This window comes from Acipenser ruthenus, chromosome 5 (assembly GCF_902713425.1).
Source record: "Acipenser ruthenus chromosome 5, fAciRut3.2 maternal haplotype, whole genome shotgun sequence".
NCBI classification, from domain to species: domain Eukaryota; kingdom Metazoa; phylum Chordata; class Actinopteri; order Acipenseriformes; family Acipenseridae; genus Acipenser; species Acipenser ruthenus.
Genome location: NC_081193.1, coordinates 65,663,271 through 65,677,233, shown reverse-complemented (window position 1 = coordinate 65,677,233; position 13,963 = coordinate 65,663,271). Strand labels below are relative to the sequence as shown.

The 13,963-nt window shown below is 37.8% G+C and overlaps 1 protein-coding gene across 8 annotated transcripts in view; it reads right to left on the bottom strand.

Annotated features, from left to right (window-relative positions):
• LOC117402875 (lysosomal-trafficking regulator-like) overlaps nucleotides 1-13,963 on the bottom strand; it is a 163,435-nt gene that overhangs the window by 49,455 nt on the left and 100,017 nt on the right. For all 8 annotated transcript variants that reach the window (XM_034004461.3, XM_034004467.3, XM_034004462.3 and 5 more), the window contains 6 exons: nucleotides 12,695-12,868; nucleotides 11,948-12,108; nucleotides 8,925-9,115; nucleotides 7,915-8,160; nucleotides 7,233-7,406; nucleotides 5,564-5,713 (listed from right to left, as the gene is read on the bottom strand). In XM_034004461.3, the coding sequence (XP_033860352.3) occupies nucleotides 5,564-5,713; nucleotides 7,233-7,406; nucleotides 7,915-8,160; nucleotides 8,925-9,115; nucleotides 11,948-12,108; nucleotides 12,695-12,868 (1,096 nt within the window). The remainder of the gene's footprint in view (nucleotides 1-5,563; nucleotides 5,714-7,232; nucleotides 7,407-7,914; nucleotides 8,161-8,924; nucleotides 9,116-11,947; nucleotides 12,109-12,694; nucleotides 12,869-13,963) is intronic.

The window sequence follows — 13,963 nt, the reverse complement described above, 5'->3', positions numbered from 1 at the left end:
TTTCGGCTGATGATCGTTTCAAGATATTTCCCAAAGAAACTGTACATGCAGACTGAGGTAACTGTTTTGCATATCTTAATGTGTCTTTGGAGAAAATACGATCGATCACTATTTAGCTTCAGAATCACACATTAAACGAAAGGCTACTACAGAGGCTGCTGAACAGAACGTAAAATCAATAGCTTTCAGAAAACAAACTGGAAAGTCAGCCCAGACAAAAAGTATTCCTTTCTGCAAGTTAAATCAGTACTAAAACGATCCAGCACAGCCACCTCGCTTCAACCTGCTGCTTACATTTTCGCAGTTGGAATTTTAGACCCGAATATACACGTTTCCTTTGTTTTGACTCGGTACTAATAAAATAAATTATTGGATGGGACAAATAACATGATAACGAACGTGCTTAATGTATTGCCTTTATTAAAGTATACCAGATGCCCTTGTGTAACCGAGTTTTGGGGCTGTTTCTAATAGATTGTATAACTTGGCAAAGCTTTGCCTTAACCTCCAACCAATTCAGTGGATGCAGACGTGCAGTCTCAATGTATGGTCAAGTCAACTGCAGGTGGATGCTGCATGCTCGCCTTTAACAAATGACAGCACTGTTTTAGTAAGGAAGCAAGTACCACTATTTTTAGGCTTTATAGTGTTCTGAAATACTGTCTACTTAGGTTTATTTAATGTTTAAACAGGTCCGCGAAATGTCTGCGAAATCCTAATTTTATTTCGCAACATACCCGTGAAAAATACGTAAATTTACCGAGAGAGAGTTTATTTGGGCAGTTAAAAAAAAATTAGAAAAAACACAAAGAAAGTGATTTCTATAATTTCTAATTGTTCTATTGAAAGATATACATCAAAGCAGAGATTTAGCTTTATAATAAACCAACCAATTATTACATAACATGCATACAATGAAAAATAACATGCAAAAACAAATTTCATACTTTGACAAAAGTATTTGGGCACCCTTACATTAGTATTTTGTGTGCCCACCTTTTGCTTCCTTTACAGCTTGCAGTCTTTTTGTATTTTGAAACCAGTTCCTGGCATCTTTCTGGATATATTTTTGCCCATTCTTCAACACATACAGCTTTTGAGTTCTGCAATCGACTTTGGTTTCCTTTTTGCAACAGCAGCCTTCAAGTCAATCCACAACATCTTGATGGGATTCAGGTCTGGGGACTGAGATGGCCAATCCAGAACTGTAATCTTACTTTTCATCCAAAATTCCTTTGTAGACTTTGTAGAATGCTTAGGGTCATTATCCTGCTGGAATACATACATGTATATTGTTTTTAGCAAAGGTTTGCATCTTGGTTTTTGCCCCATGGACATTCATCTTGTTAAGGTATCACTGAATTGTTTGCTCGTGAATTTCTTGATCATCTTCTCATCTTGTGTCAAGTCTTTTGCAGTAATCTGAGGATTTTGCAGGGCTGCTCGACCCATTCTTCTTCCAGATTTTGCAGAAATCTTTCTTAGTCTTCCACACCTGGAGCTAGTTGCAGTAGTTTCTGTTCTCCTGTGTTTGTCAATTATAGCCCACACAGTGCTTTTCGGTAAACCGCGTCTTTCTGCTATTTTTCTGGCAGTTTTTTTAATCACACATTTCCAATTTATTTTTCAGCACTTGATGATTATGTATTTATTCTATAATTACTATCAGGTGTTGTCATTGGGATACAATGACAATAGGTCTATACGTACGTGTACATCAGTAGCGGCTCCTGACTAATAAGTGGGGAAGCTAAATTTATATATATACAGTACTGTGCAAAAGTTTTAGGCAGGTGTGAAAAAATGCTGTAAAGTAAGAATGCTTTCAAAAATAGACATGTTAATAGATTATATTTATCAATTAACTAAATGCAAAGTGAGTGAACAGAAGAAAAATCTAAATCAAATCCATATTTGGTGTGACCACCCTTTGCCTTCAAAACAGCATCAATTCTTCTAGGTACACTTGCACAAAGTCAGGGATTTTGTAGGCATATAGTCAGGTGTATGATTAAACAATTATACCAAACAGGTGCTAATGATCATCAATTCAATATGTAGGTTGAAACACAATCATTAACTGAAACAGAAACAGCTGTGTAGGAGGAATAAAACTGGGTGAGGAACAGCCAAACTCAGCTAACAAGGTGAGGTTGCTGAAGACAGCATACACCATGGCAAGACTGAGCACAGCAACAAGACACAAGGTAGTTATACTGCATCAGCAAGGTCTCTCCCAGGCAGAAATTTCAAGGCAGACAGGGGTTTCCAGATGTGCTGTCCAAGCTGTTTTGAAGAAACACAAAGAAACGGGCAACGTTGAGGACCGTAGACGCAGTGGTCGGCCAAGGAAACTTACTGCAGCAGATGAAAGACACATCATGCTTAGTTCCCTTCGCAATCGGAAGATGTCCAGCAGTGCCATCAGCTCAGAATTGGCAGAAAACAGTGGGACCCTGGTACACCCATCTACTGTCCGGAGAAGTCTGGTCAGAAGTGGCCTTCATGGAAGACTTGCGGCCAAAAAGCAATACCTCCGACGTGGAAACAAGGCCAAGCGACTCAACTATGCACGAAAACACAGGAACTGGGGTGCAGAAAAATGGCAGCAGGTGCTCTGGACTGATGAGTCAAAATTTGAAATATATGGCTGTAGCAGAAGGCACTTTGTTCGCCGAAGGGCTGGAGAGCGGTACACGAATGAGTGTCTGCAGGCAACAGTGAAGCATGGTGGAGGTTCCTTGCAAGTTTGGGGCTACATTTCTGCAAATGGAGTTGGGGATTTGGTCAGAATTAATGGTCTCCTCAATGCTGAGAAGTACAGGCAGATACTTATCCATCATGCAATACCATCAGGGAGGCATCTGGTTGGCCCCAAATTTATTCTGCAGCATGACAACGACCCCAAACATACAGAGAAAGTCATTAAGAACTATCTTCAGCGTAAAGAAGAACAAGGAGTCCTGAAAGTGATGGTATGGCCCCCACAGAGCCCTGATCTCAACATCATCGAGTCTGTCTGGGATTACATGAAGAGAGAGAAGCAACTGAGGCTGCCTAAATCCACAGAAGAACTGTGGTTAGTTCTCCAAGATGTTTGGGCCAACCTACCTGCCGAGTTCCTTCAAAAACTGTGTGCAAGTGTACCTAGAAGAATTGATGCTGTTTTGAAGGCAAAGGGTGGTCACACCAAATACTGATTTGATGTAGATTTTTCTTCTGTTCACTCACTTTGCATTTTGTTAATTGATAAATATAAACTATTAACATGTCTATTTTTTAAAGCATTCTTACTTTACAGCATTTTTTCACACCTGCCTAAAACTTTTGCACAGTACTATATATATATATATATATATATATATATATATATATATATATATATATATATATATATATAGACACACACACACACACACACACTTTTTTATTACATGCAGTAAAAAGTTGCATGTTTCAAAAGGTACTTTGTAATTTAATAAGAAACATAATACAGTAATATAGTATACACAGCAACTGAATATAACAAAAACATTGTGAACTTATTTGATTGATGAATCCTGAGTGATGTAATTTGTAGAAAAAATATTTGGCCGGTTTGAAAAACCAAACTGCGAATATTCAACCATTTAGTTTTTTTGTACAGTACCATGATCAATTAAAAAGGCAATTTTGTTTTGGTCCTCCCTGTTGAAGTTGGTCTAATTTAGACTTTGGACAACTTTTATTGTTATTTTTTACTGTTATTTTTTCCTCAATTGAAAATGAGGAAAATGGCGTATGAATTAAAAAAAAAAAAAAAAAAAAAGAAAAACAAAATCTTTTAACGTACTGTATGGAAATCGAAACTTAAAGGAGTAGCCACACGTGAAACCCTGCCTGGCAACACACGTCAAGATTAAGTCTAATTATGAGTGGTAGAGGTTAGCCAAGGGCTTGCATCGTGCAGTCAGTATAAATACAGTAAAACTTGACAGACAGAGGGTGATTGCAGGTGAAATACACACAGCATCCCACCCATTTTGAGGCTACGTGTTAGCCAATAGCAATACAGTAGACCTTGGAAAGCATAACGTAAGGTAAGCTTTTTTTTAACAAAATTACACTTGTCTTTTTGTTATCGGGTGTACGTTTTCAGGACAGAAATGAAGACGCTGTTTGCTGTTTTAAAGTGGGTATCTGAAATTAGGTTTATAGATCGTTCCACTGTGAGAATTTAAAAAAATGATTCAGGCCAGCTCGCAAGCTTGTGGTTGCTAACTGAATACTGTGTGCCAGCTGATGTTCTCACTTCAGCAAAGAAACTTCTTAAAACTGTTTAATTATTTCAGTCTTAGACATAGTTTTCCAGTTCATGTTATTTTTTGTTTGTGCTGACCAATCATTAAAAACGGACACAGCCCAAGCGGTTACTTTACTATTCTGCTCTTCTTTATTGGCTTCAATTGTATTAATTTCAGCAGTACTGAGAAAGAGGTGTCTTGTAGTACTCACGGTTTCATTTTTTTCCTGACCTTTTTTTTTTTTTAAATTTATTACTGTCGGTTCCGTTACCGAACTGTTGCGGTCTAAATCCTCCAGGAATGTGCGGACATTGGAGTCACCAAACAAGTTAAAATTTACATGGAGGAAGTCTTTTTTGTTGGGGGAAAAAATGTCTATTTAAATGTTCTTAAAGTCTTAGTTGCTGGGACTTGTTTTTACGCGTTGGTTGTACTGTAATAATTCAATGGCTTGAAACGCCTATCAGGACGCAGATACCTATATATAGGGCTTGTAACCAGAAGGTCACTGGTTCAAATCTCACCTCTACCACTGACTGACTCACTGTGTGACCCTGAGCAAGTCACTTAACCTCCTTGTGCTCCATCCTGCGGATGAGATGTTAAATCTATGTCCTATTGTACGTGACTCTGCATATAATGCATCTCTGTGAAGCGCTTTGTGATGGTGGTCCACTATGAAAGGCACTATATAAAAATATATATTATTACATGACAGCTACATTTTCAGAATATTTAATTTCCTACCTGTTTAATATCCTATTTGGTGTGTTTTGTATAATTCTCTATTGCTGCTTCTTCATAGATTGTTATGTACAGCACCGGGCTTACTAACTAACTGTACTTTTTCAACCACAGGTGCTGCTTCTGACAAGACTCCTAACCATTTGATTTCTGAAGGTGAGGTGGATTTTTTATTTGGTGTGTGCAACTATAAATGTATGCCCCCTCTAGCAACTGTGATTTAGTAAAATGAAAAACTATATTAAAATAAATAAATAAATAAATAAATAAATAAATAACCACTGACATAACATACAGCTGCACACCCCTAGTGGTCAATTTTCAAAACCACTGCACTTCAGCAATCTTTTTAGAAGCAGAGCCAGTGGTTGTAAAAGGATATGCTGGAATAGTACACATGCTGAGTTATGCTGAGCAGATGCTGAACAGATAAAAAACAAACAAACAAACAAAAAAGAAATCTAACAGAACACACAATAGAATATTATGAAAATGTAGATATAGTATATAATAACTATTTAAGAATCCTTGCTCACCTGTGCTTTAGCCCAGATCTTCCAGTCCAACAGTACTTCTGATAAGAGCTTCACATCCTGGACCACAGTGTTGGACTCGGGGTCCAGCTTGAACTGACCGTCTTCGCTCAGACTCAGGATCTGGCCACTGCAGCAGCCGTCCAGCAGGGTCTATGAGAGACCCAATAATTAAATAAATAAAAATTAGTTGTTTAATACTTTTTTAGCGATAGAATGTCAAGACCTTACAGTAGCCAAATCTGACACGTCTATAGCAGGGTATTATTGTGTGATAGAATTTTGGTGAACATTGGTGCAAAATCAAGGTAATTATCATGTTCTGTAGTGTGACAAACAGATGAACATGAGCAGTACATAAGGGTCCCCTTTTATTTGAGCACCCTAAAAAGGGTACCAAGGCAATAGACTATGATTTACAAATCCACTATAAGCAATTTGATTTTAAAAACTTTTTTTTGGTCAAGTTAACAATTACCTTTTATTATGTCACCTACTATTGCATTTGTAGTCTAGTACATTATGGGGACGATTTTCAAAGCTTAACTCAATCTAATAAAATAAACACTTTCAAGTTACAAAATGAGAAAACAAAATCCATCGTAACTGTATTTATAAGACCATAAATGGGCTGATAGGTTATGCCTCTGGATTGACCTATTTAAAGAGAGGTTTAGTAAAGAAAAAAAAAAACAACAAGTGATATTTAAGGCTTTTTCTTTATTACACTCAGGTGGTCCGAGTTAAAAAGTGACAGAATTGTTTACAAAACAACTGCAACTCATTGTGATTGGTAGCAGACACATTACACACCACTGTGCCAGACGAGGACCAATCAATAGCAATGCTGCTCTTTCACTATAAAACATTAAACATTCATTTGAGTGAGACACAGTTCCAGACGTGCGCCATTAAAGGCCACATATCATTGTGCCCTGAACATTTTAAACAGTAGGTTTCTGAAAATGTGAGAAACCTTTAAAACTGGAGAAGATTAGCATTATTTAAGATAATCTGTTGGAAATGATCATAGAAGGTTTAGGAAACGGGCATTATTGTTTGGCTTTAAACAACCATCCTCAATTATATCCAAAGGGATATAATGCTGCATTAACTGCAAAATTGCAATTTGAAGCTTGTTTAAAACTTTTACTTTTCAGAATGATTTGCAGTACTGAAATTCTAAAGCTTAATCAAATGCTGTACCCAAGCACTGCATGCATGCATCTTTACAATTTAAATGATATTTTTATATTCTGGGTAATTAATAAACTGGGGAATGCGGCCAACAATATTCCATACTGTTTACACTGCTCATAGCAAGAACTCAAGATGACAGGGTGAGGTTTTTTTTGCCAAGGTTAATTTACTTGGTGGTGTATACAGATAAGTTTCCCCTTTTGGCAAAGCAGCAGCATGGTGGTAACAAGGAGCTTTTATTTGGATACACCGCTATTGAGATTAACAGCTACAGTACCCCGGTTACTACAAACCATGCAAATACAGTTCATTAAATCAAATAGTTAAAGGATATTTCTGGTACTTGACCGATTAAATTGATCACAATGTTATGGGTTTGTTATAAACTCTACAGAGCGTTTAGGTTACTGGTTACAACATTTAAAAATCAAGATAAAACAAAACAAATGCCACATTAGCAAACATGACATACCTTCAATATGTGGAATCCTACAATGCACTTGGATTTAATGAGAACCTGATGGATCATGGAGTAGCCGTTACAGCTTTCCATTTCTTGAACCCGGTGCTGGTTGTATTTAGCCAAGGACAACACAACCTGGAGGGCCATGGCCTGGGTCTTCTCACAGTCACTCAGCTCCACTGCCTGCAGGAGCAGACAGAGTTCAAGAAACACATGCAACAAATCTAAAACTACAGTAGTATTGATGTAAGACCAATGCCAACTTACTGTATATATTCTGCAACAGTATTTTCATTTGTAATGTCAGGGTAACATTTATTATAACATGGGACAGAGTACTACAGAGTTACGTACAGTACTTATATTGTACTTTGTATAGATTACAACCCCCCTGACACTATTTCACCACTCGAATTTATAGTATCTCTGCGTGCAGAGCATGTAATGATAAGGTACTTGCATTGTAATAGCATTTTCTACTTTTCTAATCAATGTGGTAAGCATTTTTTGCCTTAAGCAGTGCTATTGTGACTCTTCAAACTTCTACAGAACTCAACCACAGCATAATGTTAGGGGATCCCATGAAACTCACATTTTCAACTACATAAATGTGGACATCAATAAAAAGGTATTGCTCTAGGATTTCAGTGTGGCTATCCCGTTAAAATTAACAAATCATGCATAAGAATACCCTGCCAAAGAGGAAGACGAAGGCCCCTGTGCCCCCGATCTCATGCAGGACGCTCTGCAGGCCCCGGTGCTGCACCGGCTGCAATGCTTTCAAGCAGAGTGAGTCCAGCACGGTGCTCTGGATCTCTTTAGCACTGAAGGGCCTCTGCGACGCCATCATCTTAGTCTGTCCTTTCAGTCGGATCACGGGCTCATAGATTGTGTACTGGCTGGGGCAGCTTGGGGTATAAACAATAGCCAGACTTTCCTGAAAATATATAGAAGAAAGATAATGGTTTATTAACAAAAATTACATTATTTATTACAAAGCTTTGCAGGTATCTGCTTGAGCTCACAGGGCTTCTGGCCAGAAGGGTCCGCTGTAGCACTTGGAGGTAAATGCAGAAGTGCAAGATCCAGTGCTATGCTTTCTGTGGAATGCTTTTTGTAATATTCTTTCTGTTAAAAATAAGCAGAGCCAGGAAAAGCATGCACACAGGTCACAGCCCAAGTGTCCCAGCTTTTATGTGAACACAGTGAGAGAGATAACAGGAATGCAACAATTTAGACTTCGATTATGTAATATCACATTGGTCTGGGTAATACCGTTGGGAGAATGAAAGTTGCAGTAGAATGATTTGTATATTATTTAGTATAATTAGTGCTTAACAGGTAAAGCATTAGGTTAAAATAAACCGATCTAAAACAGTGCTACTGTTTAAATTGAAACAAGGCCATTTGTGAAAATCAATCACCAAACACAGTCCACAGAAGTTTTAGTGCATTTGTGCAAATACAGTATGTAATGATTAAAAATGACACTTTTCTTTAGATCTTCCTCTGTTTATATCAACTGAATACACCCATGTGTTAAAATCCCAAGCAACATTTCCTTTCTGACAGCCAATGTGTTCAGCTCACCAGATTCCACATTTCTTGGGTATCATTTAGCAGACTTCTGTAAAACTGGTTATTGGAAATACAGCGCATATTTGAATTATACCACACCATTGATAATCTTGTAACACTCACAATGAGGGACCCTGTGTCAACCTGCTTGTTCTTCATAAGTAGCTCCTTCAGCTGCTCACACTGCAGGCCCTCCAGAGTGATGTACTTGGAGTATTTCACATTTGGCTTCCCAGACTTGCAGGGCATAATCGAGGTGAAATCAGGCCCGCAGGCATAGAGATAAAAAGCGTCTTCAGGACCGATCCTAGAACCTAGACAAAACATACAGGAATATCTGTGTTAGGACATTACCTGCACATGTTGTACTTGTTTACCATAATTTCCAGTAACCCACCACCACATGCCAACTTACCACAGGAACGACCACCCGTATGATATCTACACGTATTATAGATTCCATTGACAGTGCAGTACTATAATTCTTAAATTAAAAAAGCACCATTCCGCTGCTTCACACACTCACTGGTCATCCCCACAAGGTGGCAGTAATTACATTTCTCAATACTTAGGAACGTAACATCTGTACAACCGCATGTTTTCACATGTGCAGGTTCGGTCCCAATATTACTGAGGGGCTAAACAGCAATTAACAGTAAAATTAAAACATTTTTGAGAAAATCATACGACAACTGATGTGTTAAGGGTTTCCAGGGAAGAATCCAAAAATAGGAATAAGTTTTGTTACCTAGGGCACAGAAAATCAAGACAATACAATGACCCAGTTTTAGTTGAAGTGCAATTTCTAACACTCTGGTGGTTGACATCACTATTGACATGACTCATAATGTGAATGGAGGAGGCTGTACAATTAGCAAACAGCAGGATGACTTCACTGATGATTAGAAAAATGCAGACACAATTAGGTAGACCTATCTCTTCTTGTAGTTTAATTTTAAAATAAAACTACTGGTATGTATACTAATAGTATATAACACTATTTTGATTACAGGCACTGGTTCTTACTGAGGATTGGTGAGGTGACTACATCTGTACACTATTGGGCAGACTGTACATACGCAATTTATACTTAAACATGCTTTCCCTGGACTGTCTTCCCAGTGAAAAAACGTGCTTTTATTGACAAACAACCTTAAAAAAATTGTTTTATTTTACAAGAAATCAACAACAAAGACGGATGAAGAAGTAACAGTAAATAATCAGATAAGATGCATCAAAGGTGTTTTACACATAGAAAAAATTACGTATGAATCTGATATTTAAATTGAATCCTCCTTATATTTCTGCATGATCCTAGATACTGTGCCTTACTAGGCATATAACCTCTGTTGGCTATGTGACGGTGTCACTGGAAATTGGTAGATCGTGATAAAGAGGTCCTCTGCTATTCCTGATCTACATTAATGATTTAGATTCTGGTATAGTAAGCAAACTTGTTAAATTTGCAGACAACACAAAAATTGAAGGAGTGGCAAACACTGTTGCAGCAGCAAAGGTCATTCATAATGATCTAAACAGCATTCAGAACTGGGCAGACACATGGCAAATGACATTTAATAGAGAAAAGTGTAAGGTACTGCAAGCAGGCAATACAAATGTGCATTATAAATATCATATGGGAGATACTGAAATTGAAGAAGGAATTTATGAAAAAGACCTAGGAGTTTATGTTGACTCAGAAATGTCTTCATCTAGACAACGTGGGGAAGCTATAAAAAAAAAGGCCAAAAAGATGCTCGGATATATTGTGAAAAGTGTTGAATTTAAATCAAGGGAAGTAATGTTAAAACTTTACAATGCATTAGTAAGACCTCATCTAGAATATTGTATTCAGTTCTGGTCACCTTGTTACAAAAAGGATATTGCTGCTCTAGAAAGAGTGCAAAGAAGAGCGTCCAGAATTGTCCAGGGTTTAAAAGGCATGTCGTATGCAGACAGTCTAAAAGAATTGAATCTATTCAGTCTTGAACAAAGAAATTACACAGTGATCTGATTCAAGCATTCAAAATCTAAAACGTATTGACAATGTCGACCCAGGGGACTTTTTCGACCTGAAAAAAGAAAGGACCAGTGGTCACAAATGGAGATTTGATAAAGGGGCATTCAGAACAGAAAATAGGAGGCACTTTTTTACACAGAGAATTGTGAGGGTCTGGAACCAACTCCCCAGTAATGTTGTTGAAGCTGACACCCTGGGATCCTACAAGAAGCTGCTTTAGTTCAAAACTTTAGTTCAAAGTAACATTACAATTAAAATGTAAGGCTGTAGTTAATGCATACCCCATAAGTTAACATTAAAAGTATGTACAGTACAGCCAACATTTCTGGAGTAAAATAGGTTTTATGGGTGTGATTTGCCAAATATTTTGGTCGCAAATATTTATGTTTTACAGTAACCCACAGTACGTTGGAACGAGCCAGTACCCTTAGTGCTACAGGCACAGTGTGCTCTCAGCGTGTCTCCTTCCAGGACAGCCTGAAGCAGTTGGCAGATGTCAATGATTGTTTGTGTGTTGAGGCAAAATTACTGCATACATTGTGTGTCAGAAAAGACGACTTCTAAATATTTGGGGACGTCTCCTCCTTCTCTATCTTTGTCAGGCCACGTAGAAATCCAGTATGCACTCCATATTTCTTTTATTTCTCTTTTTTCTATCTACCTTTTTCTTTACCTGCTTCTCCGGTAGTTTCAGCCGTATTTATAGATCTGGTTTTCACGTGTCAATTGAAACACAAATGTTAACACTGTTGACGGTTTGCTAAATCATTACATTTGTATGTAAATGAGGACACTTCCCTAAAGTTTAGCCCATGTCCAGCGCTAACACTGACTTGCCGGGTGGACACTAAAACACGGTTGCTAAATCACACGTGCGCCTGATTTTGGTACGCTAAACGTCCGCAAAAGTGTTTTGAGATTGCCTTAAGGGTTTGCGAACGTTTCTAAATAGGGCCCATAGTGTCTAAATTGGAGAGTAAATTACTCAATGATCCAAAACCTTGCCTCAAGTTCTGCCTGGACCTATGCGCTGCTAAGACACCGATATATATATATATATATATATATATATTTTTTTTTTTCTATCTCTGTCGCTGCAGTGCTTTAGAGAAGCAGTGGAGCCTACCATTAAAGATAAGCAGAGTTCCGATGTCCCATCTGCCAGCCAGTCTCGGGATCTCCTCCTGAGTAGGGACACAGTGGCCCACCATGCAGAAGGTTTTGTTGCTGTCAGAAGATAGGCTTGACTTCCTCGGAAGAGTGTAGTCCAAAGAAACCTCCGATTTCCTGCAAATCAATTAAAGGTTGTTCCTGGTTGTTCCATGGAAAAGAAGGAAGTAACTGATATACAGATTCCACTCATATAGCAGAACAGTGCAGCTTAAATAGTGATTCTGCAAAGCATGGTGCAGTAAAGGGCAATAGGTTCCAGTTTTTTTTCCCTAAAATTAAACTTGATTATTGTCTGTTTATTTGTGAAATATTTTACTTTGGTGTGAATTGAGAAAACAGACAAACAGAACCACATTTAAATAAAAAAAATATGTATTTCTAATTTTACATGTTGAAAAGGGTGCGACTTGTATTAAGTCATTAGTGCATGCACCTTATTACTGATTTTGTCAACCAGGTTTCTCATGCAGAACTGTACTTTGTTTTCTACCTTTTCACTAAACATAGATAAGAGTATAGAAATTAACCAAAAATGTAATGTTTTTGTGAGACAAAACCTTTTCTTTGGAGTAGTGCTGAGATTTAAACACCTTTTTTTCCTGCGAGTTTGGTTTTGGTTGGGCCACTGGGTTTGGTTTGGGATATAACATGACTATTTATTTATGGCTGGCATCTAACGGTGAGAATTGGAATAGCCTACCTTTGACCGGAGACCCAGAGCGTCAGTTTCCCATGGATGGTCTTCTTACCCTCAGGCTGCTGTGTGTAGGTCAGAGCTAAGTGCTGCCATCTGCCTGGGGTGAGGATGTTCTTCTGTGACTCGGCCTGAGCCAGCAGGCCTGCCTTCATCTCATCATTTGGGTCAATGCATATTCTGGCAACACAAAAGCAACCCAGTCACAACATTGTGCTTTCAAAAGCAAACTCGCTAGTATGCAAATACAATTAAAAGAGTAAGTACCTTCAATGCCATTTGAATGGATTTTGTTTTATATTTCCCATTCTTTTTATGAAGCAGTTATTATGAGTTGTTCTTTTATTCCACTTGACTTATTTTACTCCATATACAGAACAGCTGTTATTTTCTCGCACGGAACAGACTTTCTCATTTAATTCAGATCATGTGACAATGAGAACTTTCAAAAGGTAAAATACTGTGACCCGTAAAAAACAAATATGTACAGTGACCTGAACTATGTTGTCACTTTTTTAATACAAGTGAATGACAGAGGCACTATAAATATGCAGCCACCTGGCATAAATAGTTAAGTCTCTCTGGTGTCTGAAAATGTTAGGTTTATTGAGTAAACTCTCTTTTTCTAACTAGCACACCATCTCTGTTAGTCAGTCTCTTTCAGTTTAGAAACAATCTGAACATCCATTAGCATGATACCATTATATTCAGTCACTTTGGTGGTCATAAAAGGATTCTACTGTAACCATTTTCTCAAACGTTAACTGAAAACACTGCTGAGCTGTTACACAGAGTTCAGTTACTGTGCGAGCAGCAGTTTAAAAACTTCACTATTAGAGCTGAACTATTAGGCCACTAGAAGAAATGCATCAAAGATTTTCTTTAACCTGATTGGCCAATATGAGGTCTCTAATCTCGGTAAAGGACCACAATGTTTAATCAGCGTTCCAAATCAATCCACCGAAAAATATGTAAATACAGCATTCATTTATGTAATTGACCTTTTTTCTGCTTCATGAAAGAAAATATTGTTCTAGTACATAACCTCTGAATGTTGTCTGTCAATGTAGACTAAGTCTTCTTCCTCACTGTCCTACACATTCAATCTATCGATTTAAATTTAATATAGCAAATAAAGAAAAAGACAGAAGTGTTTGTTGTCAGTGACAAAACAGTAACCAAACAACTGGATGCAGACTGATTACTTTCAGCACATCACAATAACATAGGCCCAATGCTCTCTTCTCTAACAAAGCAGGAAGGATGCTTTGAATA